At 51.0% G+C, this 27,423-nt stretch overlaps 1 protein-coding gene across 3 annotated transcripts in view; it reads right to left on the bottom strand.

The window, feature by feature from the left end:
* The window catches only part of AIFM3 (apoptosis-inducing factor, mitochondrion-associated, 3), a 38,911-nt gene extending 17,657 nt beyond the window's left edge, over window positions 1–21,254 (bottom strand). For 2 of the 3 annotated variants that reach the window (XM_010180317.1, XM_010180319.1), the window contains exons 1-7: window positions 21,224–21,254; window positions 13,125–13,338; window positions 8,285–8,394; window positions 6,154–6,263; window positions 4,771–4,815; window positions 3,382–3,478; window positions 1,162–1,274 (exon numbers count right to left, since the gene is read on the bottom strand). In XM_010180317.1, coding sequence (XP_010178619.1) covers window positions 1,162–1,274; window positions 3,382–3,478; window positions 4,771–4,815; window positions 6,154–6,263; window positions 8,285–8,394; window positions 13,125–13,338; window positions 21,224–21,254 — 720 coding nt within the window. Of the gene's footprint in view, window positions 1–1,161; window positions 1,275–3,381; window positions 3,479–4,770; window positions 4,816–6,153; window positions 6,264–8,284; window positions 8,395–13,124; window positions 13,348–21,214 lie in introns of all 3 variants that reach the window. The other variant, XM_010180318.1, reaches the window with a different exon arrangement.
* Between the last annotated feature and the right edge of the window lie 6,169 nt (window positions 21,255–27,423).

Here is a 27,423-nt window from a genome sequence, read left to right as displayed (position 1 = left end):
TGCTGTGTATAGCTTTATGTGCTCCTTCTCTAATAACTCTTTCCAGGGCTAGTCCCACTCACAAGATTAAGAAAAAAATCCATTTATTTCTAGCATGTTCCCAAAAATTCTGCCTTCTCTTTATGCACCTTCCAAAAGCAACTACAGCCATAGGTAAACCATGCATAATATGTCTGGCATGTGAGGTGTTCTTACTATTTAACAGAGAGTGGAAAAGGCAGTCTGAGACTCACACAGCAGGGATAATAATTTCGGAGAGCTGCCTGGCTGTGACAGAGACTGCGAGCTTCTCTGAGCTCACCAGCACAACCTCTGTGACTCCTGGGTGCAGGTTTCAGTCAGCTGCTCCTCACCTCAAGCAGGTCTTTTCAAAACACAGAACTGGCTTGAGTGCTCTCAAAAAGCCTATTTGCCTTCCTTTGAAAATCACTTTGCCTTGGGGCTGGAAGCTGAGTTAGGTGCTGTGACTGTGAAGTACCAGCCTCCGTGGATAAGCATCCCTGACATAAAGGGAATATACATACTGCCCATTCTTGTGTTATCTCCAGGCTTCAAGATCAAATGCTGCTTTTCAGCATAAGTTGCTGTCTGATATCAAGTAAGGCTCAGGAATCAGTAATAAAAAGTGTGATTAGAAGTGTGATCATCCTGTGCCCACAAATAGGAAGGCAAAATGGGATGTGTGCCAGAAAATGTGATCTTTGCACTGCAATCAAGTTACCAAGTTGTGATGATGACCAATAACCATAATAATTATGGTGTGGAGCATCACCGGGAAGTACCATGCACTAATAAAAAAACTGGTAGACAATACAATTTTTCCACATGACCCATGTCATTGCCCTAAAGATTTTGATCCAGAAACATAAGGAGAAGATTCATCCATGTAAAAGCTGGCCAAGACATCCATTGCTAGACCTATGCAGATATAGACCTATGCTAGACCTTGTTTCTGTGCTGAAGCACTCTTAGTTCAGAGTTCGAACAGCTCTTCTTTTGCGTTTCATATTTCAGTCACCAACAGAAAATAAAATTCAAGGGAAAACAGAGGCAGGACAAAAAAAGAAGAAACATGCTGCTGCAATGAGTAACAGTGGGGAAAGGTCCAAGGGCAAATTGTAAAACTGGGGAGGAATGTGACATGCCCAAAGTGACACAAACCTTACTGAGCTTCGGTCTGTCGTAGGGCAAGTGTCTGTCCATCGTGCACATCACAATCCTGTCCGAGAAACCCTCCTGGCGCAAGGTCTCCGCACAGACCAACCCAGCTGCTCCTAAGGAAGAAGGAAGACGGGTGGCAGCCGCACATATGGGGCATTTGAAGGTCTGAACCCTTTGCTCACAAACCTCACCGGAGCTGACCCCTGAATCACTGTCTCTGCTAGCCCTGGCCTTACCGCGCAGCCCTTCCCAAGGGACACAGCTCGCAGAGGAAGCGGTTGGGTGGGTGCACCAGGCAGAAGGGATCCTCTGGAGTGTGGCATTAGTCCTCTGCGGGACTTGTCTGCCCCTAAACTCACACACACCCACAGAGAGCACGCCTGAGGAGCGCTGCCAACGCCTCTCACAAGGTCAGGCACAGGCACAAGCAGCTGCTTGGACCCTTGCACTCCCTTGGTTTGGGAGGGGTCTTGCAGCTTCCCCTCTTGCACACTCAGTTCCTGGTGAATTTACAGCCAAACGCAGGGGGCAGAGAGTCCTCCCTTTTTCACAGCTGAAGTGTTGGTTGCATGCTTCACTGCAGAGGATTTTGCATCCAAATTCTTTGAGGTCTTTTTGTTTGCTTGTTTTTTAAACACAGAAAAAAGGTTAAATCAAATAAAAAGCTGTCTTGGGTCATGCTGTCCCCCTGCAGCCAGGCAGCCTGATGCACATGTCCTTTCTTCCCTGACCAAACTGGTGAGACTTGAGAGCTCAAGCGAGAAGTCTTGAGTCTCTTCTCAACCTAGAAAGCCTCTCTCAATGGTGAGTGTTGTAAGGGCCAGAGTTTGGAATACCAGTGAAAGAAGATGGACCTGGACAGTGTCGTGGTTTGGTCCACAAAACGCTCCTGTTGATGGAAGGGGGGGCAGTCAGTGGAAGAAGAGGCTGGTGGGTGGACATACCGCGCACACTGCTTGGAGCATGCTGAGCCAGGACTGATGCTGCATTCATGCCAGGGTGACGCTCACATGAGCAAGGGGCCATGGTCACCCTCCCTCAGCTCTGCTGGGCATGGCTGGGTCTTGGTCCTTGATGCAGGGCTGGATGGGTAGTCTCTTCCCAACACTTCTTCCTAACATCTGAAAATGATCCTGAAATCTGCTGTCCCATCCACTACAACAGACCTTGGTCTTTAATAGACCTATAAATTTAGCTGGTCAAGCTTGAGAAAGTTCCTTCAGCAATGGTTAACATTGCCTGTGGAGTGACCTTGCTGAGGATTTTGATGACTGTCCAGACCTGTCGCACAGCAGGACAGCCCTGCTGACCATGGGGAGCAGCAGTGTAACCCTGGCTTTCAGTCAACATCAGCAGGGTCACAGGGAAGGGAAAAATGTTACCCAGCAGCAAGGGAAAAGCCAGCCAGGCTGGTTTTCCCCTCTGCTCAGGCTGTGAGCTGCAATTTAGATGGCAGGAGCAGGAGATGGCAATGTGCTCCATTTCCACAGTTTGGATATCGTGACCTGAGGGCTGCAATCAAGTGGGAACACCCCATGTGCCAGGAGCAGCCATTCCCTCCCAGATCCAACACCAGACAGCTTCCACCCTCCACCCTCCCTCCCTCCATTTCACCATGATGTGGTCCAGCCTAGCATCCAACCCATTCCAGAAACAGACAGACTCGCTAGATGAGACTTACTCACTCAGACTTTCTACAAAAACTGTATTACACAAATGGAGCTGCGGCAAGAGATAAGAAAGCTTGGCAGGATTTTTTTGTTTCATCCATGGATTTGATATGTTCTGGGAAGATGGAAGAATTTATCTTTAGAGAAGCACCTTCAGGTGACAGCTTTGGAGCTGCAGGCAGCTTCAATGGGATGAGACAGAGATGTGCAGGCTCCACGAGGGAAAGGTCCCCATCACAGGAACACCTGAGAGGACTTTGCATGTTATCAGCTGTGGAAATCAGAGATCACTGATATATCTGGTGAGGATGTAGAGGGAAGAGGGTTCAGGGCACCCACTATAAAGGACTGTGACAGGGAACTACAAAGCTCCACAAACCAGAGGCATAGGTCATCTTTGGACCATTAGTGTGTAGGACGAAAAGGTTCAGGAAGTCCCTCTGGTCTGATCCTTTGCGTAGCGAGGGATGCAGGAGGGATGACAGAAGGTGCACAGCATCCAGAGTAGGAGGGGACACACATGGTGGTCCCAGCACATGCCACCCAATACCTGCACCGATGATCAGCACGTTGGTACTGCTCAGGTTATAGTTGCTCAAGGAGATGCACTTTGCCATCATCTTAGTCCTCCTCTGTGTCTGAAGAGCCTGTGCCACACCAACAAGAAGAAGAAAAGTCATTACCTTTTCTCAGCTTTAACCTGGGCAGCCAGATATAAATGGGGACAACTACATTATTGTCATAAACCAGCTTGGATAGAAAGGGAACAACTGCACCCTTGAACCCAACAAGGACTCCAAACCCATGCTCATCGAAATACTTTTCCACCATCCAGTGCACTACACCTTTACAAGGTACAAAAGATAAATAAATCCATCATCTTCTGCAAATTCACCCAGATACACCAAGCTGGGAAAAAAACAGTAGGAAAAGCAGCTCAGGTGTGTCACTGTGCAATTCTGCAACCAACGCGTGAGATGGAAATGTAGAAGTTTATTATGCAGAACATTATCCTGCACCTGAGCAGTGCTTGTGTATCTCTGATATCCAAAGAAGCTGATGGACTTGTCCAACCCACCAAAGCACACCTGAGGACCTCTGCCACTGTAGCCCTGCTGCAGAGACCTCCTGTTGCCAGCAAGCAGAGGCCAAAATCAATTTCTGGGTAAGGACACAGGCTCAGCCCTCCTCATCACATCCCACCTGAACAGAATGCTGCCATTCAGGTGACCCCTCTGGATCTTACCCAAGTGCTGTATGGGTCCAGCAGGTTCTGAGCTGCTGGATTCACACATGCATATGTGTAAATGCGCATCAGAAGAAGGCTTTTCATGGAAAGACAGCAGTGGCCTGACAGGCTTCATTCTGCACCCTACGTGAGGGGATGAGAGCCCTCCCTGTTTATGCACCAGGCTCCTCTCTGGCAAAAGAAGCTCATGTCTGGGCTCAAGAGGGAGCACAGATGACCTCTGTCATTGCCATGCCACATTCAGATCCAGCAGACAAGGCCAAAAGGCTGGTGGAAAAGCCCTGTTTCCAAGGACCAACAAAATAAAAAATTGCTATGAGCTTGAGGAAACATAGGGCAAGTTCAGGACAAACACCCAGTGAGACGTCCTGAATGCACAGACACCCAAGCTCAAGCATCCAGCAGCTACAGAGAGGCTGGGGGAGGCACAGATAGGACAGGAGGAGGACACAACACCTCTGCCCTGCTTCACTCATGCCTCTATACAAACTTGGGGGCCATTGCTTGAGACAGGACCAGGCTAGGGGGACCTTTGCTTTTGCCACGTTAGATGCTCATGCACCCTTCTGTTCAGGCATGCTTCTCATGCCAGAATGCCCAATGAAAAGCATTTCTTCCCAATTTCCCCACACACAAAGCAAAAACCAAAAAAGCATGGGGTTTTATTTTGGCATGCCAGTAGGCTCTCACCTGCTTGCTTGCTCGGATGTACACCTTCTCCTTCTCGATCTTCACCTGAGGGCGACAGAACAGCCATTATTTGTAGGACAGTGAGTATCTTCATCTTGAAGAGGGCGATTGCTCCCTCTGTGCAAAAACTAACCACCAGAGCAGCGATCTCACCAGGTCTCCTGTGAGAGCAGCTCCAGCCATGTCAGAGGCTGTGGGATGTTTCCTGTCCCATATCAACTACGCATGGTCAGTGTAAAACCTGATTTCTCTCTTGGACTTATGGCTGGTTCCTCAGTTTCACCCCAGTCCTGCTCAAGAGACCCCCCCCCAGACTGTGCACCTCCATCCTCCAGTTCCCAGGAGGTGTCTGATGCTGTGGGTGGAAGGAGAGCTGGGTGAGGTGCTGCTCTCCACTGGCCACTCCAGCATGTGCTTGGAAAATGTTTGCTCCACACCTTCCAAGAGCATGCTTGTCCCAGTGCAAACAGACATTCTGTGAATGACACCAAGCTGAGCAGTGCAGATGATACTCTGGAGGGACGGGATGTCATCCAGAGGGACCTGGTCAGGCTGGAGAAGGGGGCCCATGTGAACCTCATGTAGTTCAAAAAGGCCAAGGGCAGGGTCCTGCACCTGGGTAGGGACAACCCCTGGTGTCAATACAGGCTGGGGGATGAAGGGATGGAGAGCAGCCCTGCAGAGAAGGATTTGGGGGTACTGGTGGATAAAAAGCTGGACATCAGCCAGCAATGTGCGTTTGCAGCCCAGAAGGCCAATCGCATCCCAGGCTGCATCACCAGAAGTGTGTCCAGCAGGGTGAGGGAGGTGATTCTGCCTCTCTACTCTGCTCTGGTGAGACCCCCCTGCAGTGCTGCGTCCAGCTCTGGGGTCCTTGGCACAGGAAGGCATGGAATGGATGAAGAAAGTCCAGAGGAGGGACACAAAAATGATCAGAGGAGTGGAGCACCTTTCCTGTGAGGACAGACTGAGAGAGTTGGGGTTGTTCAGCTTGGAGAAGAGAAGGCTCTGGGGAGACCTTATAGCAGCATTACAGTACTCAAAGGGAAAGATGGGGACAGACCTTTTTAGCAGGGCCTGTAGCAACAGAACAAGGGGTAATGGTTTTAAATTGGAAGAGGGTAGATTTAGGGTATACATTAGGAAGAAATTCTTCACTCTGAGGGTGGTGAGACACTGGCACAGGTTGCTCAGAGAAGCTGTGATGTCCCCTCCCTGGCAGTGTCCAAGGCCAGGTTGGACGGGGCTTTGAGCAGCCTGGGCTGGTGGAGGTGTCCCTGCCCATGGCAGGGGTTGGACTGGGGGAGCTTTAAGGTCCCTTCCAACCCAAACCATGTTGCGATTTTGTGATTTCCTCTGCTGCTGCAAGAACGAAGATCTCACCTGGAACCTGGGTAAGCTGTCCAAGCCAGGGAAGTCCTCTATGTCACCTGTACCAATGTTGAAGCAAGCTCCGTGCCAGGGACAACGGACTCTTCCTTTGGACAAAACCCCTGCAGGAAACATGGCAGAACAGGGTTGGTGCTGCCCTGCAGCTGCCTCTTGTCCCTGCCTGCAGCCCAATAAGATTGAGCTGCCGTGTCCACCCAAGGCAGGGATCGCAGAGGCCAGGTCTCCCTCCTGCTGTTCTGGTGGACTCCTTGGCTTCTTCACAACATGAACACAACTGCTGAGTGAGGCTGGCCTCCTGAAAGCTGCTGCCCAGGTCCTCCTGCCATGGCAGGAGCTGTGCTGCTCCATGCAGAGCAGCTTCAGAGTTCAGACTCTGTGAGCACATCTCTGTGACACTCCTTGACCCAGAGGTGTCATCTCTCCTACAGCACACATGGCAGCTGCTGTGGATCTGGATGCTCAACAGCATCTCAGCTACTTGATGTGGGCTTCTTTTAACTTGCATGTGGGACTGGTCCAGCCATTTGGGATAGAGGGTGCTCACAGTCACCAACTGGGATCCTGTACAAGGGATCCTGTATGAGTGATCCCTTCTGAAATGCCCTCACTGACAGGGGCCATCCAGAGCCTCTGAGCACAGCCCCAAAGCTGTCTGCTCTGCCTGAAACATCATCTCCATCTCGGCCATGGCTGGGGGCTGCAGCCTCCAGGGCCTCATAGCCACCTCCAGAAGCCCCTGTAGCACCCGGAGCAAGCAGCATCTCAAACACAGAATCATCTGTTTAGAGCAAGCACGTTTCAGAACAGATCCTGACACAGCAAGCAGTCTGCACACCACCAGGAAATCATGGGGCATTCCCAGAGCAATGAGTTCACTCCTCACATCTGTTTGCTCAGAGGCTGCTGCCTTGGACTTTGGCTTTCCCTGCCTGAAGGAGCTGTCTTACAACACTAGGGCAGAGCAAACAGCTCCACTTTGGCCACGCCAGACTGGTCCTGAGCTTGTGCCTTCGCTTGCCGAGGTAAATCAGTGCTGCATCATCACCCACCACACGTGGGGATGCAGGGGCAGCCCCTGCACTCACTTCTGCAGCAAATCCTGTATTTCCCAGCAAGATGCCTATGTGAGCAGCCAGTCCAGGGATGCATCCGCAGGTCTCTGAAAGGCAAGTGGACTCTCACCTCTGCTGGCCACCAGATCAGCGTCGGGCTATTCTGCCCTGTTTGGCCAGGGGCTGGGAGCGTGGCTGCCTGTACCCAGCACTGCTGCTGGGCCAGCAGCACCCATAGAGCACCAGCAGGATGCTCTGCTGCTGTCCCCAGGACCCCACCTCCAGCAAAGTGCCCTCCGGCCCCAGTTTGGGTGATGCACTTCTCCAGCTCGCAGCCAGGCCAGCACTGCCTGCTGCCATTGCTCAGACTCTGGGTAGGGACCTGCCTGGAGTCTGTGCTGAGAAAATGCCAGGATGCACATTTTCAAGTGCCAAGATGGGAAAGCACTGTACCTTATCCCACTTCAATCAATAACAACAGCAGCGTTTCTTTTTGCTACTGAAAGGATTTCATCAGCCCAAAGAGCTTCTTCCTTCCCCCACAAACAGGATTTTGTTTTACAGGGAGGTGTGGTTTTGTGGGTTTTTTTAAGACTGAGTGGACTGAAAAATCATAAGGTGATTTTTTCTTTCCCTTTAAGACATTTTTTAACTCCTCAGAGCCAATAAACAGAGCAATATGAAAAGCCCCATAAAACTAGAGGAGACAGTGAGCTGCACCTGCTTCATACCATCCAAGAGAGATTCAGCTTCAGCTGGAGAATGCAGCAGAAGCTGAATTTAATGGTGCCTGTGCCGTTTTGTTCTACAAAGCGACCCAGAGAACCCCAGCCCTGTGACCAGCAGTGGCAAACTGGGGTCAGCAGCAAACCAGACCTGCGGCAAAGTGCTCCCAGGAAGCTTGTGCACCCCCAGCTTTCTGCCCATGCCTTCCCCCAGTGAGAAGATGGCAAGATGATGCATGACACTGCTCCATGCCTGGCGGCACAGCCAGACCAACACCAGGCTGTCTTTGGCCAACACTTAGATGAAACCCTTGGTTAGCCTCTCAGGATGCGATGCAGACTGACCTTTCACCAGCGGAGCCCCATAGTGGGGACACTTGTGTCCCACGGCGTGGAACTCGCCGCTCTCCTTGATGAGCAGAGCCTTTCCGCAGCCCAAGTCCACTTCCCGCATCCTGGAGAAGAAGAGCAGGAAAAACACATGTCAGAACATCTGCCTGGCAGTGGATGCCACCTCCTCACCCTGCACCTCAGCCTCGGTCCCACCAGGTTCCTGCCCTCCTTCAACCTGCTCTACCACCAGGCCCAGGTGATGTACAGGTGTGGGTCACTCCTGTCACCAAGCTTGCTTTGGAGGTGACTCTACTGCTCCCAGCCTCGGGCACATCCAAGCTGGGCCGATGGCAGCTTCTCCATCCATCACTGTGCCAAGAGGTGGCCCAAAGCCCCTCCCCAGTTGCTCAGGGAGTGGCTGGTGGTCTCCATCCAAGTCCAGGAGGTCAGAATAAAGCTTCTCGGAGTGTAGTAGGAGCAGGAAACCAAACTGGTTTTACTGCGACATAACCTCCTCTCCTGACCTCAGTGGCTCAGCATGTCCCTGCCAGGCTTGCATTGACTCAGAGCAAACACAACATTTCTGAGACTCAGAAATGAGACCAGGAGAGGCGATTCTGACCCCTTGCATACTCCAGCCTTGGGATCTGCCTCCCTGCACCTCAGGGGATCATGCGCTGCTCCTGGCCTCATCCCAGGGTCAACAATGTGGGTCACCTTTTCCTGATAAAACCAGACACCTATGTGTGCCCTCATTGCTGTTTCCCTCAGCTGTTTTTGGCAGAATGGAGCTCACACAGCGACCTGCCCATCTACTCTGGGCTGCTGGCCCCAGTTCTGCAGCACCGAGAGCTTTGTCTCCCTGGTGCTGCTGGCACTTAGCCCCGCACTGGCATGGAAGACAACTCAACCCTCAAGCCATTCCCTTGAGAGATTCAGGTGCTCTGGAAGACCACAGCTGCTCATGTGGTACCCTGGACAAAAGCGTGATTAGCTACTCGCAAAGCCTTGCTGCTTTCAGGCTCTCTGGGTCACACCTCCCCAGCTCCAGTCACTGGTCCTTGACCAGCCAAGCCAGGCTGAGGCTCCAGCTAACCCTGTTCTGGCCAAAAGTGACTCTTTGCCAATCACGCACCTTGTCTGCAAAGACAGAAAGAGCTACTGAGCAACCTCATCTGCTGAATGAGTGACTAATGATGCCATTAGTGCTGGAAAGCAGCATTTTAGAAAATAATTTCTGACTCCCTTGGCTTGACTCCCTCCAGCTCGGCAGGGCTGTGCTGAGCCATTCAGAGATTCGCAGTGTCCCTGAACAGTGGGGGCATTTGCCCACAGCACCCACTGCCCAAGTCCCCTGGGAATGGCATGCATCCTTCCCAGCATCCAGCAGCACCCATCTGGCCATGCCCCACTGTCTGCTTGCTGCAAGCTGGCCATGCGTAGGCTTTGCAATGCAGCTGCAACACCCGCTTTTATTTGCAAGAGTTTCCAAGCCCTGCAGACCATATATGGAACTGGGCTGCATTTAGGCAGTGGCACTACACTGGGCAGTTGCAGTGTCCACTGAAATGCAAGTCTTTCAACTATTCATTGTTTCCAGGAGGCTGCCCACTGCTCCTCTTGGAAGAGTTTAGACACCGGGATGCAGGAGGCTCCAGCACCCAGACCCCCACTTCTCCACCTCCCCAGATCTTTGCCAAGGGCATTTCTGCAGCTCTCCAGCCATAGGAAGATGATTTTTCCAAACATTGTTTCATGAGACTGATGTTGCTCTGCACTGACCAGTTGTTTAGTCTCTGCTCTCTCACCACGTCTCTTTTCTCACCACTCAGATGCTCCCATTTCAACCAACACCCCTGATACACCCTGTGCTACCCATGGCCCTGTGTGAGACACTGAACCTCTTCCCAACGCAACAATCAGCAGCTGCTTCCCTACAGCAGAGCTTTCCAGCTAACCATGGGGGGAAAGCAGGGAGACAGAGTTTGAGCCCTCTTTTGGCTCTCGTTTGGCAGGGTGCGGAGCACAGAGCAGCTGTTCCCTGCAAACTTCCCTCCTCCAGCCAGAAAGCCTGTTGCTGCACAACTTGATGTTTAGCTGGAAATCCTGGTTGTTCCCATTGCACGAAGTGGACCGAGCCTGGCACACTGCATGCGGTGTACCAGATACACCTCTGTGCACACAGCAAACCCCATGTGCACAAGAAAGCTACTAGGCATGTCTGATCCTTGAGTGCTGTTCATGCACGATAGGTGCCACGGTCTTAGAAGAGTGGGGCTCCCTTTGAATGCTCATTCGTCTTTGGGTAAAATACCAACTCTATCCCATCACTTGCACCCAGGCTTACAGAGACACTTGTCCTGCTCTCTGCTTCACAGCCATGGAGATGAGACCAGTCCACCAGCATCCCTTTAACACCTTGAAACCCACCTTGGGCAAGTGGTGCCTGCTCCATCTCACTAGAGTAACGGCAAATACTGTATTTCCTTGCCGTCCTGGGTGGCAGAGCTCATCATGCCTGCCCTTTGGAGCCATTTTGTCCCAGTAAATTGGCAGCTGCACTCCTGAGCAACGCAGCTCTGCTCTCTGCCTGTGTAGGACACTTGAGGTCTTTCCAGGAGCACAAGGGGAATAGAGTTGTACAAGTCCTACTGCATTCCTCAGCTGTGCAGCATTTCAGATAAAACCTGTGGTTAAAATGACAACCATAACTCTATGGAAAGATAAGATAAGCAAAAGAGTTTACAACTTACCCAAGAAACTGTGATCTGAGAGAGTCAAAAACAAGATCTGGTGTCCTCAAGGCAGCACACAGCCACCTGCGAGGCTCCCAATCCTACAGTCACTCCAGCGCGTGTGAAGGGATGGTTTACGCTGGTCTGCTCCCTGCTGAGCTATTTACTCAGCTGGGAATTTGTCCTGTGGCCCCACTTGGGCAGCACCAGCTTAAAACTCATCTCTGTCCTGCAAAGGACCTTTGGTCCCTGGGAGCTGTTTTCTGTCTGCAGCTCACTGACCTCCCCCAGGTCGCCTGCTGGGAGGCTGGCTGGGTGCAGCAGCACCAGAGCTTATCCTCCAGCATTTTTACTGGTTCTGCTGAGACCATCTTGGTTCCAGAAAAACAGAAAGTGTGGGCAGAAAGAGTCCCTTGCTCTTGCAGACTCCACTAACCCAATGCAGAGGCGTCCAAACCCTCGTGCCAGTGCCTGCACCGCTGCTGTGCCCATGGCCACCCCTGCCCAGTGCACTCCTTGAGAGAAGCAGCCCAGAAAATCCCTCTGCGTATCAGCAAGAGAAGGGACTCCTTTGGACTGGCCCTTTGCTTACACAAGCTGCGGGACCTCCTTGCAGCACCTCTCTTTGGAGCTAGACTCAGCCTGAAAAAAAGCTATTCTCAACTTAAAATGTCCAGAGATGGCAAGTCCACTGCCTCACTTGATAGTGTGTTTCAGTATCTGTATGCACACAGATTGAAGTGTGAGCCCAGTTCCCAGACCGATGCCAGTTTCTAGCCCTGGTTTTAACAGAGTTGCTCCCTGCTATGGCCACCTGCAGCCCAGTACATTCTCACGGACTGCAGCCACCTCCCTCCTCACCTTCCCTGTCACTGGCAGAGCTCTTTGGATCTTTTCATCTCCTATACTGCATGCTTTCCAGTCAATGTATCTACTACAGCCCAAAGTCTCCATCGTTCTTGTACTGTGGCACTAAAGCAGAGCACGCTTTTGGTAACATCCCAAATGCAAAGCCAGCAGAAGCTGCCTCCATGGACACTTGGTGTTCAGCCATTAGTCTGCATCTTGATACTGGAACAGGACCCTCCTTGTGCAACCAGTATTTCCCTGGATAGTCTCCCTTTTTTGCTTCGCTCCAGCCTCAAGGCAATCTCGGTCACTGCCTGTGCCCTGTCAGCCACACCTCATCACATGAAGATTCAATCCAACAGAGTTCAGTGCATACCTTTATAGAACAGTCTAAGACATAAATTCCCATCACAGTGAAAAAAACAGTTTATTCCTGGATGAACTTACCAAACAAGAAGAATTTATAGCACATGAAGCCCTTTAAGTTTGGCACAAAGTAACTGTAGTGCATGGATTATTCTAGAATATTATCACAAGTAATAGCTCAATTTAAAGCAAATAGCTGGCAGAATCTTGCTGTGTCCCACACACCTGACATCACTGCCTCACTGGAAAAAAGCTATTTTGAACTCTATTTTCTTTCACACAAGGACAGAGCCCACTGAGACGCTGGCCATCAGACCAACAGAACATGCTGCAGAAAAGGCACATCTACCCCAGAAAAGAAACACCAGCATGAAAAGCACAGTGATGGGGACAGGCACTTCTTAGAATTCAGAATCAGGGTACTGAAACTGTACACACCTGAGGTGTGTTGCCATTACCAAAAAAATTTGGAGAAGTGAGCAAATTGAAAGAGATGAGCTCAGCTAGAAGAGCAAGGCACCGCAGAAGTGATGGAGCACACGATCTGCCCCATCAGCTCACCACCCATGCACTGCTCATGATGCTCTGTAAAACTACTAAGGCTATAAATTTACAAAAGATCGTCAGGGTTGTCTAACATGAGCTGAGCAGAGCCTTTTGAGAAATTCTGCTACAGAACATCACATCTTTCTAAGACAAGTCCCAGGGCAGACCATGCAGGGATCAGCAGACCTTCCGGTAAAAAAACAGTTGTCACTTGTCTGTGATGTCATTTTTTAAGACTTAAAAAAAAAAAACCTAAATTAAATTATCAGCTCCAGAAACCCTAAAGAATAACACTGGGAGTTTGGTTTGGGTTATAAGTCTCTCAAGTTTTACCTGCAAAGATTTTAGGCACTTACTGTCCATTCTCCAGGTCCTTCACGTGGCACACAGACGCTTCCACCACATCCTTTGGGTTATGGTAGGGATTGCTGGCAATAGGATGCTCCTCGAGGTGATAATGTCGGGCAGCCCCATTGACTTTGTAGATCAGGGGGCTGGCTTTCCCGTTGGGTGACATCTCCTCCTTGCTTCTCTCCTTCTCGGGTATCACAACTTCAATTTTCACTTCAACTGCGGGAACACACAGAAATCATCATCAAAATGAAGCCAGAGGTTTTGCTGTCATTCTGCCTCTTCCTCCTTCCCTGGACTTTGAAAGGGGCTGACAGGCGATCAGAACAGACATTTTGTGTTGTCTTGCTTGGGACGATAAAACATTTAATACCAAACTTGGTTTGAATACCCAAGCCCATTTTTCCACTGTTCTTTCTGCATCAGGTGCCTTTGCATGCATAATGTACATATTCTTGCAAGCAGACATTAGTCATCGGTGCAAAACAACCCCTCAGCTCCTGTCCTGTTCAGTGGAAAACAGCTTCAAGCAGTGAGATGTGAGGCATGCCAAGGCCTCCAGGGCTCGGACAGACTTCAAAAAACCCTTTAATTGTTTGTAGATAATATTAACTGAAAGAGAAAGCCAGCACCGCATGGCGTATAAACCTGCTTCATTAGATGGAGACCAATTAACAACGAACTAGAAATATTCAAAATTATTTCTGCATGAGGTTTTCAATGTAGAACGAATCTTCAGCATGAAGTAAGGACTGTCCATTTTACTCAGGTGTACACCACTGAACAGGTTTGACAACAAAAGCATCCCTGGCCTGGGGACCAGGGGACCTTGGGATACATGGGACCTGCTTGTAACAGTGCAGTGCATCCTGCCTCACCATCAGAAGGGATCCTGGAGCCAGTGGGTCCACTCGGCCCTACTGCCACCCTGGGTGCAGTCACAGGGCAGCAATGGAGCACAGCACAGCTTGGGCACTGCCCCTCCATCCCCACCTGCCTTGGCCAGGATGTGCTGCTGGTCCTCCCCTCCCCACACAGGGACAGAGTGGGAGCACAGGGGCTCTCCTCGGCCTCCCAAGATGTGCAGGTGTTCATCCGAGCTCCCCAAAGGGCAGTGCTCACACAGGGTCACCGTGCACCCACCCAGCACCCCATGCCCAGGGGGAAGCAGGCCGGACACAGCAGCATCAGAGGCAGCTGGTGATGAGCTCTCACAACATAAAGCGAAAAACATCACTTTAGCTCCTAGGGACTTCATAAAACTAAATCCATTAATATTTATAATAAACCCAGGGGAATTCTATAGCGAGCCAAGGGTAAGAGCCAGAGACCAAACAAGTGCCTCAAGCAGATGGGAGATTGCTGAGCTTTCCCCATCTTATAAATGTCATGAACAGGAAAAGCTTTGCAGAAGATAAAAAATAAAGATCGCAACCTGAACCGGTTGAGGAAAGGCAAAGAGAGGGAAACAATACACCACGGAAGAGTGGGACGACCCTGCAGCAAGAGAAGGGCACTGGGTTTCCCAACTTCATCTTTGCCATTTATTGCAAGTCCATCAAGAAGACAATGGAAGAAGAGGTCAAAGGAAGGTCATTCATTTAGGACAGGAGAAATGCAAGCGGCCATGGCCATCCAGGCACTGGAGGCAGGAGGCTGTTTCAAGAGACCTGCTAGTTTCTGCTTTTTGTGCCAGCTCAGCAGGGCAGGGGGTGGGGCAGCTTTTTGCCTAAGTGCCAAATCCAGGATTCACCAGGGGCTCTGACAGATCCGGTAAAACCATTTTCTGTGTATCCTCGCTGAACCAACAGAAAATGACCTTCTGTTGCATCACTGCAGCTGCCAGCTGCAGGAGCTACTGCAAACCAATAGGCCCAGCACCATGCACAGAAAAAAAACCCAGAAGTTGCTATAAACAGTTTTTTCCCTGAAGCTCTACAAAAGCAGCCCAGCTCCCTGCAAGCACCCAGTGAAGAGGCTGCTTTCCATAAGCGCTGTTTTCCTATGGCATTTGGCAAAGCAGGCATAGATTTTCCAGGACAGAGTTAAGAAATATAACAACCACCCATCTACTCCAGTTCCTGTGAAATACTTTCAATCAAAGAAACAGGATCATTTCACACGAGCATGCAGTCACTCAGACACTTATCCAGAGTGAACCCCAGAGACAGGGGTTCAGACCCCAGAGATGAGCAGTGTGCTGCTGCTGCTGCCCACTGTGGCGCAGGATGGAGCTGAGCTGGCATCAGCAAAGCCGCTGATGGCGGTAAATTCACCCTGCAGGGAACAACCCCCATCATTTGGGCCAAGTGCCCCAGAGCTTTGTTTTCCAAACTACATTTGGGTCAAGTGAGCACCCAGAGTGCTTGCTGACCCACGGATGAAGAACCTGCAAGGATGAAGATGGAAATTTAGCTCCGAGCTCTTCACTTCTTTCTCGGTCAGAAAAACATATGCAAAAAGCAGCAGGTATCTGGCAGCAGTATGTGACAGTGTTCCCAACTGTCCCTGCTCAGCAGTCACCGACATTGCTGGACAAATGTCCAGAGGCAAAGAAAAAGAGGTACAAAGTCTTCCTCTCATCCTATTTTAAGCCCCACACTTCATTATTTGCCTCCATGGGGGGAAACTCCCACTCGCCTCTCCCAGACCCTTTATCCCCCCTTCTCCTCCTCCTCCTTGTCCCCCCCATCCCACATGGGGTGTCCCTCTGGCCAGAGACCTGCATTCCCAAGGGATGATCCATTCAGGAATCCAGGGCTCAGCGGCACCTGAGCTGATCCAGCAAACTGCTTCAACTGCCATCAGGGAAAATTACATTTAAATGAAGTATTTATAAACCCAAGTTTAATTCTGAAATCTGATTGGGAGGGTGCGGCTGGGTCCAGTGCACTCTACTCCTTTGACAGTCTTTGTCTACAACTGCTAGGAGTTCCTGGCCTTAAAGCAAACTGCTTGGAAAGTTTCAGGCATGTCCCTACAAACCTGTGCGGTGGCCAACTCCATGGGGACTAATCAAGGTCACCACCATCACACAGCAGCACTGCCTCAGCCACAGCTGGTGGGCACACGCGTGACAGCTGTAGCTTCCAGGGCAGATGTACACATATAGATAGAGAAGACAGAGATAGAGATAGAGAGAGACAGAGAGAGAGAGACAGAGAGAGATAGGGGGGCAGAGAGAGACAGAGAGAGAGAGAGAGACAGGGAGAGAGATAGGGAGAGAGAGAGAGAGACATAGAGACAGAGATAGAGAGAGAGTGAGAGACATAGAGATAGAGAGAGAGAGAGAGACAGATAGAGAGAGAGACATAGAGATAGAGATAGAGAGAGAGAGAGAGAGAGATAGAGACAGAGACAGAGATAGAGACAGAGACATAGAGATAGAGATAGAGAGAGAGAGAGACAGAGAGAGAGAGACAGAGATAGAGAGAGAGACATAGAGATAGAGAGAGAGAGATGATAGAAAGATATGCCTGCTGCCCTGTGTCACTAACATCACATATATATGTATATATATGTGTATGTATGTGTTCTTGTGTATTTATGCATATTTTAATATATATGTATTTATATATACACACACACATATATAAAGGACTAGGAGGCCAGGGCTGGAAGTATTTTGTAAGAATACACAAAAAAGCAGAGGAAACAGCTGAGTATTAGCAAGAGCTAATACTGCTCATCAGCATACACCTCAGCACTGCCAACCCTTAGTATTCAAAAATTCTGACTCAGCTCCTCAAAATCATAGAATTGCTTAAACTACAGACTCTGGTCAAGACTATACATTTTGACCCCTTTTTTTTTTCCCTCCCAGGTTTTCAGCCTTTGGGTCTGTTCCTGTCTGCACACCCAGAGCCATGTACCAGCCCCATTTATCACGGTTGGCTCAGGTTTGCTTTTTTCACACTGTGGCCACCATGCTCCTGTGCTTTGCCTCATGTCATTAATACTCCACTACATCTTCCATAAGTTTATTCCTTCTCCATCACTATTCACAGCCTTATGGGACAAGTTGAAGCCTCTGCCTGCTTTCAGGCAGGTATCTGAGATAGGAGGCTGGAAATGCTAGCATCAACCCCTGGGGAGGTGGAGGGTGGGTGGGCTGCAGTGCAGGGCTACAGTTGTTCTTTTTAAAAAAACAGGGCAACCAAACGACCCAAGACTTCTTTACTACAGGATTAAGTTCCCAGAACAGCTCAGTGCCCTTCTAGAGGCTAAACTTAAGATGGGTACGAGGCCATTGAAAGTATCATACTGAAAATGGTAGAAAGAAGGAAAATAATAAGTAAATACGGTTTTTGAGAACTGGTATGAGTGAAGAGTTGGCTTGAATCTGGGGGAGTCTGTGTCGGATGAAGATGCCTGGCCATAGGGGATGGAGAAACTGGGCCGGTGGAGGGGAGGGCTGTGTCTGACCTCCTCAACCACCATAACCTGCCATGCCAGTTTGCTGCTGGCACCGGGCAGATAAGCACTGAGGGCAGGGAGCAGCCTTGTACAGGCCATAGGGTGCTGGCAGCTCCCAAAACAGTGGAGACCAGAAGAGCATCAAGGGCAGCGACAATGGAGGGACCAGCCAGGTCCAGGGGGCACAGCCAGAAAGTCCAGTTTACCCACCAGGGTTTATTTTCCCACAGCCAGCACAGAGTTAATCTGTGGCTGCAGGACTTGCAGCCTGCCAGAGCTGCGCTTCCCAGGCACCCCCCAGGCTCAGCCATGCTGCCTTGTAACTGTGAACCTTGATGACAACTCCTTTAGGGGACTTCAAAGAGACTCAAAACCATTTCTATTAAAAATGACAGATCTAACAACAAAACCGCCATTTCAAACATGTACAGCCCTACCCTCCCTCTCCAGATCCCCTGTTCAGCAAATGCCACACTCCCAAACTCAGGACTTGTCAGTCAAGCCCTGGGGGCACCAGTGGAGCCAAGCTCAGAAGGACCCACAGCAGCGTGCAGCACCCTTGCAAAGGGGACACATCCCCTGCACAGGACCAAGCACATCCTCTGTGCAAGAGCAAAGCTCAGCAGCAGACGCACAGTGCTGTGCTGGAGCTGCTGCCTGGCCCCACCAGCCAGCGCTGAGCCCAGCAGAGAGCACAAAGAAAAATAATCACAACTTCATAGGTTTTGCAAGCCAGTCTCCCACACCTGGTGCAGAGACACTGCTGCAGCAGCTCGCACCGAGCCATCAATGGCGCGCAATGGTTGCCTTCACCCATCATCTTGACCTGGCTGCCGCTCCCGCGCGGGTGCTGGCATCCCACGCAGGCTGCCAGCTGGCAGCTCATTGCCTATGCATCATGCACCCGGAGAGGAAAACGGAGAAAAAAAATTATGCAGAGACAGAACAGGGCCTTCAGAAGAGGATCTGACATCACAGGATTGCAGCACTAGAGATAACAGAATGTTATTTAGTTGCTTGAACATAAGCTCTTAATTAAACTCTTAAATATCAGGATGGGGTCAGGCACTGCAGCAGCAGCCAGGCTTCTGGCACAGCCAGCACAGTTATGTACTGCTGCAGGACTCCACTGCCACAGCTCTTGTACCCATGATCTGCTCATCAAAAGGTCTTCCTGGCACACTGCAGTGCCTGTGCCACAACAAGGTCATCTCGAGAAATGAGGGTGCTCAGGGGACTGAGGGTCTCCCTCAGATATGAGAAGATGGAGCAGACAAGAATCTCCGAATCTTTCGAAAGTGCCTAAATAAATTCTGTTGACTTCAGGCTGCAACTGAAATACTCCATTCGTGTTGAAACAGCACTGATGGAGAAAGTAGTGCTGTCCTGTCCCTGCATGGTTTGCAAATTTGTACAGGGGATAGGTTGATTTTTAGAAACAGGAAAGTCTACCATGTAGCTCTGATGATGCACAGTTCCCACAAGAAAGGGAAATTACCAATATAAAAAGGCTGTGAAGTTGGTATCTGCAAATGCATCTGTTTACCTCAATGCGTTTGCACGTTTTATAATGATGGAGATAAAGCACCGCAATCAGTGTTGTGCAAAGCAGGGGTTGAGGAAAGGCTTGTCAAAAGCCTTTGAAGACTGCTAATCAAAAGCAGAGCTGTGGAGCTGCAGAGCTGCATTACAGGATGGCATTTCCAGTCATTTGGCCCCGCTATGCAAATACAGCTCTACATGAAAATCCGCAGTTCAGGAAATATGCCTGCAGAGCTCTTTATTCCTGCGCTGGTCCAAGACTAAACACAATTTAGCTGATGGTATACAAAATTAAGTAGAACTGCCAGCAGAGTTTGTTACAAGTTTAGTCAACTATTCCTGGATACGTTTTCATTCCTTAAATATTTCAAGGAAGGATATAAACAGTGTGGGCTTTCCATGACAGAAAACTTGCAGCTCAGCAGTGAGAGTGAAGGTGATATTTGACCACAGTGTCTAATGCCATGTCAGAGTGGCACTGCAGTGACCCCTGAAATAATCACAGTACAGGTCAAGGGCAGAAAACCACCTTCATTTTCTCCTAGTGCCTTGCAAAGCAAAGGCAGAAGACCCCAGACAGTGGTTGCTCATTGGGTCACAGAATCACAAATTCAGAGAGTCACAGATTATCAGGAGTTGGAAGGGACCTCTAAAGATCACCCAGTCCAACCCCCCTACCAGAGCAGGATCACACAGGAACACATCCAGGTTGGTTTTGAATGTCTCCAGAGAAGGAGACTCCACAACCTCTCTGGGCAGCCTGGGCCAGTGCTCTGTGACCCTCACAGTAAAATAGTTTTTCCATATGTAAGTCTTTCCTTATGTTGGGTCACAGACACGACTGTTACCGCCTCTCTGACCTTGACTCCTTCAACCTGAAATTCCCACTGCCCAAGGTAATGAAGACAAATTGACAATAAAAGGCCCCCAAAAGACATTTTTCCACCCAGAAAGACTACCTGTGGATATTGACTGATCTGACATTGACTCTCTGATTCCTCTCCCCCTGGGCAGGAGCAGGTAGCAAGCACAGTGTCGTCCTTCAGCTCCCTCTTAGGTGGCCAAAACAAGCTCCAGGATGGGAGCTCTACTCAAAGGCAGCTCCGGCAACACCGATCCGGCCAGGCCCTGTGCACCAGCATCGGTTCCTGGGGACCAGCATGGTGTTAGTGCAGGTGCTGCTGGGCATGAGAAGCCCCGGCGATGCCGTGGTGTCTGCTCATGCCCATGCACAGTGCTGGCACTTCCAGACCTCCCCTGCCCACCCAACCTGCACCTCAGCCTCTTCCTCGCCTGCATATGCTCTTCTTCACCGAAGCACAAAGGCCAGGGATCCCCCCTCCAGCACAGCCACTGTGGGGGCATGCAGGGCAAGGGGAGCGTCCTTGATGCCCAGATGCCTGCAGCTGCTTTCCCCACTGCAGGTAGCACTCATAGACAAGCATCACCAAGAAAACAAAATCCAGAGAGCGGAGCAGCTCACGACCTGGCCTGGGTGGTGGCACTGAGACTGGAAGAGGTTGCCCAGGGAAGCTGTGCAGCCTGGTCTGGTGGGAGGTGTCCCTGCCCATGGCAGGGGTTGGTCTGGGGGAGCTTTCAGGTCCCTTCCGACACAAACCATGGTGTGAGTCTATGGAATGAAGCAGTAGAATGTCCTACTCCTTCCCTGGTCCCTTCCTTCCCTCAGGGTCAAAATCAAGGCCTGGCCAGTGAGTGGCCAAGCCATGACAGCGAGGGAAAGGCTGGAGCCACACAGGAGGTATGGGATGGCTGTCACACAAACCCACCCCAGGGCACAAGGGGAGCAGTTCTGTCCCCAGTTGCTGTGGGAAGGCAGGAGCAGGGAGGGTGGTGGGGGTGCCAAGAGACGGGACTGGGAAGGGCAGGGTGGGTGTCTGGATGGGGCTGCAGGCTGCGGGCTGAGCTTTCCTCCTGCCCACCCACTGCCCCCCCAGCACCGCTGCAGCCCCCGCGCAGCTCTCTGCCTGAAAGTGAGAGTGCCGAGGAGTTTGGGGGGATTAGCAGGCCGGTAATCCTCCCCACAGGAGCCGAGAATTAACATTCCCCTGGCCAGCGTCCACCGCTGCTGACCTACTTCTCCCCACGGGGACAGCGGGATGGGGGCACAGCGTCGCAGGGCAGTCACCTGGCTTGGGCTTGGAGAAGCATCCTCCCATGGTGCTGGCCAGAAGAGGCAGCGGGGACTGGGACAGCGGGCAGGTCAGCAAGGGTGCAGGCGCATCCTCGCATGATAAACCACCATCCCGGCTCCAGGCGTCATTCGCAGCCTGCGTTGGGTAGAAAAGCTCCGTTAGAATTGGTAGCGGCAGGGAACGTGGGTGCTGCAGGGAGCAAGGGGAAAGCAAGCGAGCAGTGCTTCTGCTTGTGCCTGCAGCTGCAGGCAGGGGCCAGGCAGCAGCAGCACAGCGGGCAAATGAAGCACAAGGACAACTTGCACCGAGCCTCACGCATGCCTGGCGACCCCAGTGACCACTGGGAAAACATGATGCTGGAGTCACTGCTCTGGGAGTTGCTGGGAAATTCAGTCTTGAAGTTTATAAATGCAATCATTCTTTTGAAGTTTAAAATTATAAAAACCCTCGGATCATTTATGTTCAGACTTCAAAAACTTTCCAAAGCCCGCCTTTGGGAATTAAATCTCTAAGCACATAGGTTGCAGCCCAAATACAACGATTAAACCATAAAAACATTTCAGTCAGGTTTTTTTGTTTTATTGCTAGGTGATGGAAAAAAGAAATCTACTTTACTGTCCTGCAAGTTCCCCCTTTCCAGAAATAATCCTGCACAAATCCCATTTTCTATTGAACAGTCATTTATTTCAGAAAGGGTTTTCAATATCAGACCATTTTGCACAAAACCCCAATTTTTCACACTAGCAAGTCAAGATTGTTTTATGTTTAAGTAGGGCAGGAAAACAGTCCACTTCAAATTGTGTTTATCTCATTTCCCTTGAGTGATATTGATCTCAGATTTGATACAGACTAAAAATTAGGATAAACCTTTTCAGTTACATTTCTTTATTGGAAAAAGCAAAGATTCATACAACACAACTGGCAATAAAGCAGAACATTTAATTAATTTTACCCATTGATACTTGTACTTGAATGGATTTACTATGGTTTTGTCATATATTTTTTACAAAACCTTCCAACCTGGCCAGGAAGGTAAATCTGTTTCCAAAGGATACTTTGACACAGGCAAAGTAGGCTTTTCTGCAGCTTAGAAAGTGTCTCAAGACCTTTCCAGTGAGAGGAAAACACAGAAGTGCCAGGAGACAAGATGCCAAGCACTGCAATTTCTCCCCTTTACTTAAGCACCAACTCAAAATATCTGGATGTATCCCTCCATTTTCAGCTAAATTCCTCCAAAACACACACACACACTCCCTGCTCAGGAACGCATCCAGGTGGGTTTTGAATGTCTCCTGCTGTCCACCAACACCCCCAGGTCACCTCATCCAGTTGGCCTCAGCCCATGGATTCAGCCTGTCCAGGTCCCTCTGCAGAGCCTTCCTACCCTCAGGCAGATCAACACTCCCTCCCAACTCAGTGTCATCTGCAAACTTGCTGAGGGAGCACTCAATGCCCTCATCCAGAACAACGATAAAGATGTTAAACAGGACTGGCCCCAAAACTGAGCCCTGGGGAACACCGCTTGTGACTGGTCAGAACTGGATTTAGCTCCATTTACCACAACTCTCTGTGCTCCCATCCAGCCAGTTTTTAACCCAGCAAAGCATATGCCCGTCCAAGCCATGCCCAGCAGCTTCTCCAGGAGGATGCTGTGGGAGATGGTGTCAAAGGCCTTACTAAAGTCCAGGTAGACAATGTCCACAGCCTTCCCCTCGTCCACCAAGCAGGTCACCTCGTCATAAAAGGAGATGAGATTGGTCAAGCAGGACCTGCCCTTCCTGAACCCATGCTGACTGGGCCTGATCGCTTGGTTGTCCTGCATTTGACGTGTGATGCACTCAGGATGATTTGCTTCATCACCTTCCCTGGCACCAAGGTCATACTGACAGCTCTCGAGTTCCCTGGGTATTCCTTCTGGCCCTTCTTGTGGATGGGCGTCACTTTTGCAAGCCTCCAGTCGACTGGGACCTCCCCAGTCAGCCAGGACTGTTGGTAAATGATGGAAAGTGGCTTGGCAAAAGCCACGATCCACCCGCTGTGGAAGGGGGCCCTGGTGCACGTGTACCAGAACAACAAACGTCTTGACCTCTGAGTCTTACAATCCCAGTTCCTCAAGGCTTTGCAGGGGCACAACCCTTGGTTCTCCCACACCTGCACTTCCTCCACTGCCCCATCCAGACTCAGCCAGTCCTGGGGGTGCTGTGGACACCGTTCATGTTCACAAGGCCTAAGGGCTCAGAATATGACCATCAGTCCAAGGTAACAAGACAATGATGGGAGCATCCTGCCACCACCAGCAACCGACCTTCATTCTCCCAGGCCAGTGAGCATCACACGCTCAGCCAGCCTTCCTCTTCTTTTGATTTCTTCTGGGGACAGTTCACCAGGCACTGTTGCCTGCACTTGTTCTCTTCTGCAGCTGGAAATGCCTGCGTCATCTCTGCCATAGGTCCAGCAAACTGAGCTTCAAGCCCTATGTACTGGCAGGGATCAGCAGGCTTGTCCTCTCCGCATAGATCTCTACCACAGCTGTCTTTGCAGTGCTCTGCAGGAGGCTCTACAGGAAACCTGGGAGAGCACCCACCCAGAAGATCTCTGAGGTTTCTGAGGAGCCATTGGAATTCACTATGACCCAGTGGGACATCTGGGACTTGCACTGTTCCCAAGGAGATGACTTTTCTCTCTTCACTGATACCACCAGTCTGAAGGGAAAGGGCCGCATGTTCGTGGAAAGCCAAGGTCCACATGAGTGGAGATGCGGAAGATCTCTTGTAGGCCACTCAGCAGAATCTCAAAGCAGAGGTCAGCAAGAGATACCTCCTAAGGAAGCCATTCCCTCAGGATGAGAGCTTCCCCAAGGCCAAAGAAGAACCTCTCAGTTTGGAGGACTGAAGAAAATCACAGTGGGCCCGCAGGCAGCGTGGGGTCCTGGGATGCTTTTTCCGCAAGAGAAGTGTGATAAAGGGCCTACCAAAGAGACGTGACACCACTCAGCAGCTTTTAACGCAAGGAGGGTGACATGGCAGCCCCAATGCAGTTGTGGACATGACCACACTGGCCTTCACCTCCCATCAGAATGGCACCTCTTGCTCTGCTCCTTCTGCCTAGGCAGCTCCATGTCACTCCTCTGCCACTCAAAGGTCTCCTCCTTGCTGTGCATGCTGCATGTCCAGCATTCACCTCAAGGGCACCAAGACACTCTGGAGAGGTTGAGAGGCTGATGGCAGCCTCCCGTGCCTGCAACAGGAGGTCCCACAGCCATTGATAACAGGTGTTAAGGGCTGCATTTCAGCTTTGCAGGCAACAGCCTGAACCCCACGCCTGAGAGCACTGCACTGAAGAGCTGTTGTGTAGCCAAAGGACCATGGAAGAGTTTAGGTTGAAAGAAGTCTCTGGTGGCTGTCTGATCCAACTCTAGCTCTGAGCAGGGCAAGATACCAACCTAGGTCTAACCTTAATCCTGCTTTAAGCTTTGGAGAATGGACCCAATGCCATTCATGACATGAGGAGACTCTAGGGATCCCCAAGGCCTTTTCAGATGGGTGTCTGTGGAAAAGGCTGAGACTAATTGGTCTAAAAAGAACAAGAAAAACCATTCTTGGCAGTTGGAGACCACCCCAGAGCTCTCCATCCACACCTCATCCATTGCCAGATACAGCACCCATTAGACATGGGAAGTGGAGATGTTCAAAGGTGCTCACTCTCTCAACACTTTGGAGCATCCAGTGGTCTCTTGCAGGGACTGGGAATGACATCTTTTATCCTAGGCCTATCACTTCTTGTATTTTGCAATGCTTGGAAGCCCCTGAGATGCCTCCAGGGGAGAGAGGGAAGGGGTCAGGCAGTGCTGGTGTCCTTTGGAGCCAAGGCAGCTCCGGAGGGCTGGGCAGCAGGTCTTGCTCATGTGCTCAGGGAACAGCTGATCACCCATTCTGGGGTCAGGAAGGATTTTTTTCCCTGGGCAGATTGGCACAGGTCCCCAGGGGTTTTTTGCAGCACTGAGCACGGCCCCTTGCCAGGGCTTCTCAGGGTCATTTCTGGCCAGCCATGCCATGCTGTGGCAGGACCAGGAGTCCAGCTGTGTCTGTGATCTCTCCGCCTCTCTTCCCTGTGGCAGCTTTGTTTTTCTAGTTTCCAGTCATTTGTAGCGTAGGCCTTCTAAGGCAATGTCCTACAGCTTCATGCTCAACAGGAGCTGCTTGTTTTTAACTGCCCCTGCATACAATAAATTTTTCTTTTTATTGTATCTCAGTCCAGTTGTCTGCAAACATATGCCTGTTTCTGCCTCAAGAACTTTGTCCTTCAGAAGCATTATCAGTTACTGCAGATAATTTTTGGACTCACAGCAATGCTGTCAACATTTGAAGAACTCAGCACTTTCTTCTCAGGACATCCTTTGTGGATGTCTCTGAAGAGTCCATCTCAGCACACGTCAGAGTAATTTCTTTCCTGCTCAGTGTAAGGACACCTAAAATGGGTCTCACCAACACCCTTGTGCTCTGGCCAGGAGAAAGTCAATGGAGGCACCTGTACTCGGGTGTACTGTCCCAACAGACACAGACACGTGCAGTTGCAGGAAGGTCCCTGATGGTTATCAGTAATGGCCTTTTTCTACCACACTGCACAGGTGAGAGATCCTGGCCGGTTGTCACACATGGCTGATTCCCCATCTGAACTCTTCATTCTGAACAGAATCAATCTTCAAGAACAAGAATGTAAAAACTTTCTTGTCTACAGCCCAGACACACACACAGTCCTGTGCTCTCGGTTCCTCGCCTACCGGCACACAGCACCAGGCACACCAGGACACGGAGGACACACAGCAGCTCCACATCTCCTGTAAGCCCTGCTCGCCTACACACAGCCTGGCCCGCTTGGCAGGGCCCTGCCTGCCCTTTCCTAGCCCGCCAGACAGGGCTCTCCTGGCTGCACCCCAAGCAGGAGCACAAGGGGGGCACCTGGACATGCAGGGAAGAGCTGGCTCTGGCTCCAGTCCCCACTGTGGAAAAAAACAACCCTTGGTCCTAAACCATACCTCATCTACTGTAGCGCTGCCTCCTTGCCAATTCTCCAAACATGCACAATATTATCTTTAGCGCAGGGCCCAGCGGGAGCCGCGCAGCAGACCCAGCAGCAGACCCGTTCCAGACACACCCAACAAACAAAGCCAAGCACAGACCTTGCTGCAGCCCCTCCAGCACATCCTGCAAGCACAGCCCATCCTGTGGGACAGCCCGGACTCTGGTCCTGGGGCGCAATGCACCCCCCTGCCCACTTCATCAGAACCCAGAGCCCTCATTTCTCATCCACCTCCTCACCCCTGCAATGGCACCCAGCAGCAGGCCCCATCTCCCAGCCCCACCATCACCCCACACATCGCCCCATGCAGCTCCATCCCGACCAGGTACATTCTCACCCTGACACACCATGTACCCCCCTGCTGCACTGTCAGCCCCCACGCATCAGACACGCATTCCTGGTGTCCTCCTAAGAAGAGAGCTGCCCATTTATCTTACTCTCCTGGGGACTTGCCCTAGCTTGACGCCCACAGGGACTGCCAGAGCTATGCAGTGGGCCATCACCCTTCACCAGGTCCCCCCACGCCTTGCACAGCAATGTTAGAAAGATCTGAGGGCAGTGACTGCCCATCCCCTGTCCCCCATGAGTACACTCACACTGTCCTCCATCATCTGAAGGTCAGCTCCTGTTTCACTCTTGGTCCCTCCATGCACAGCCTCATGCACCACTTCTTCTCTTCCATCTCTGGACTGGGGCAACTCCAGTCACCAGTGATGCTTCTCACCTCTGCCTCCTCAGCAAGTTTCAGCTGCTTTGTGGGCAGAGGCCATTAATAAAAACACATAATGTAGAACCCAAGAGTCCCTGCTGCCCACTGGCCAGCATGCCTGCCTCTGCTCCACTACCCTCCTGGCCCCCAGGACCCATGCCATGCCCCCCAAGCCCTGCCAGGGACCAGGCTCCAACCCAGAGGCCTCACAGCACTGAGTGATTCCCTCTTGCAGCAGACCCTCTTCCCTCCCCAAAAGCAGCCGGTCTCCATTAGTCACCGGTTTGGAGCAGTCTGGGTCCATGCCGGGCACAGCCAGCACAGACCCTACTGTGCATGGACCACACTTCCCATGGCGCAAAGCAGGAAGTGGTGAGACAGTGTTCAGCCTGTGTGCAGTGTTTG

Source organism: Mesitornis unicolor, unplaced genomic scaffold (assembly GCF_000695765.1).
Source record: "Mesitornis unicolor isolate BGI_N332 unplaced genomic scaffold, ASM69576v1 scaffold1243, whole genome shotgun sequence".
Lineage (NCBI taxonomy): Eukaryota > Metazoa > Chordata > Aves > Mesitornithiformes > Mesitornithidae > Mesitornis > Mesitornis unicolor.
The sequence above is the reverse complement of the archived record's forward strand: the minus strand, read 5'-3'. Positions and strand labels throughout refer to the sequence as shown.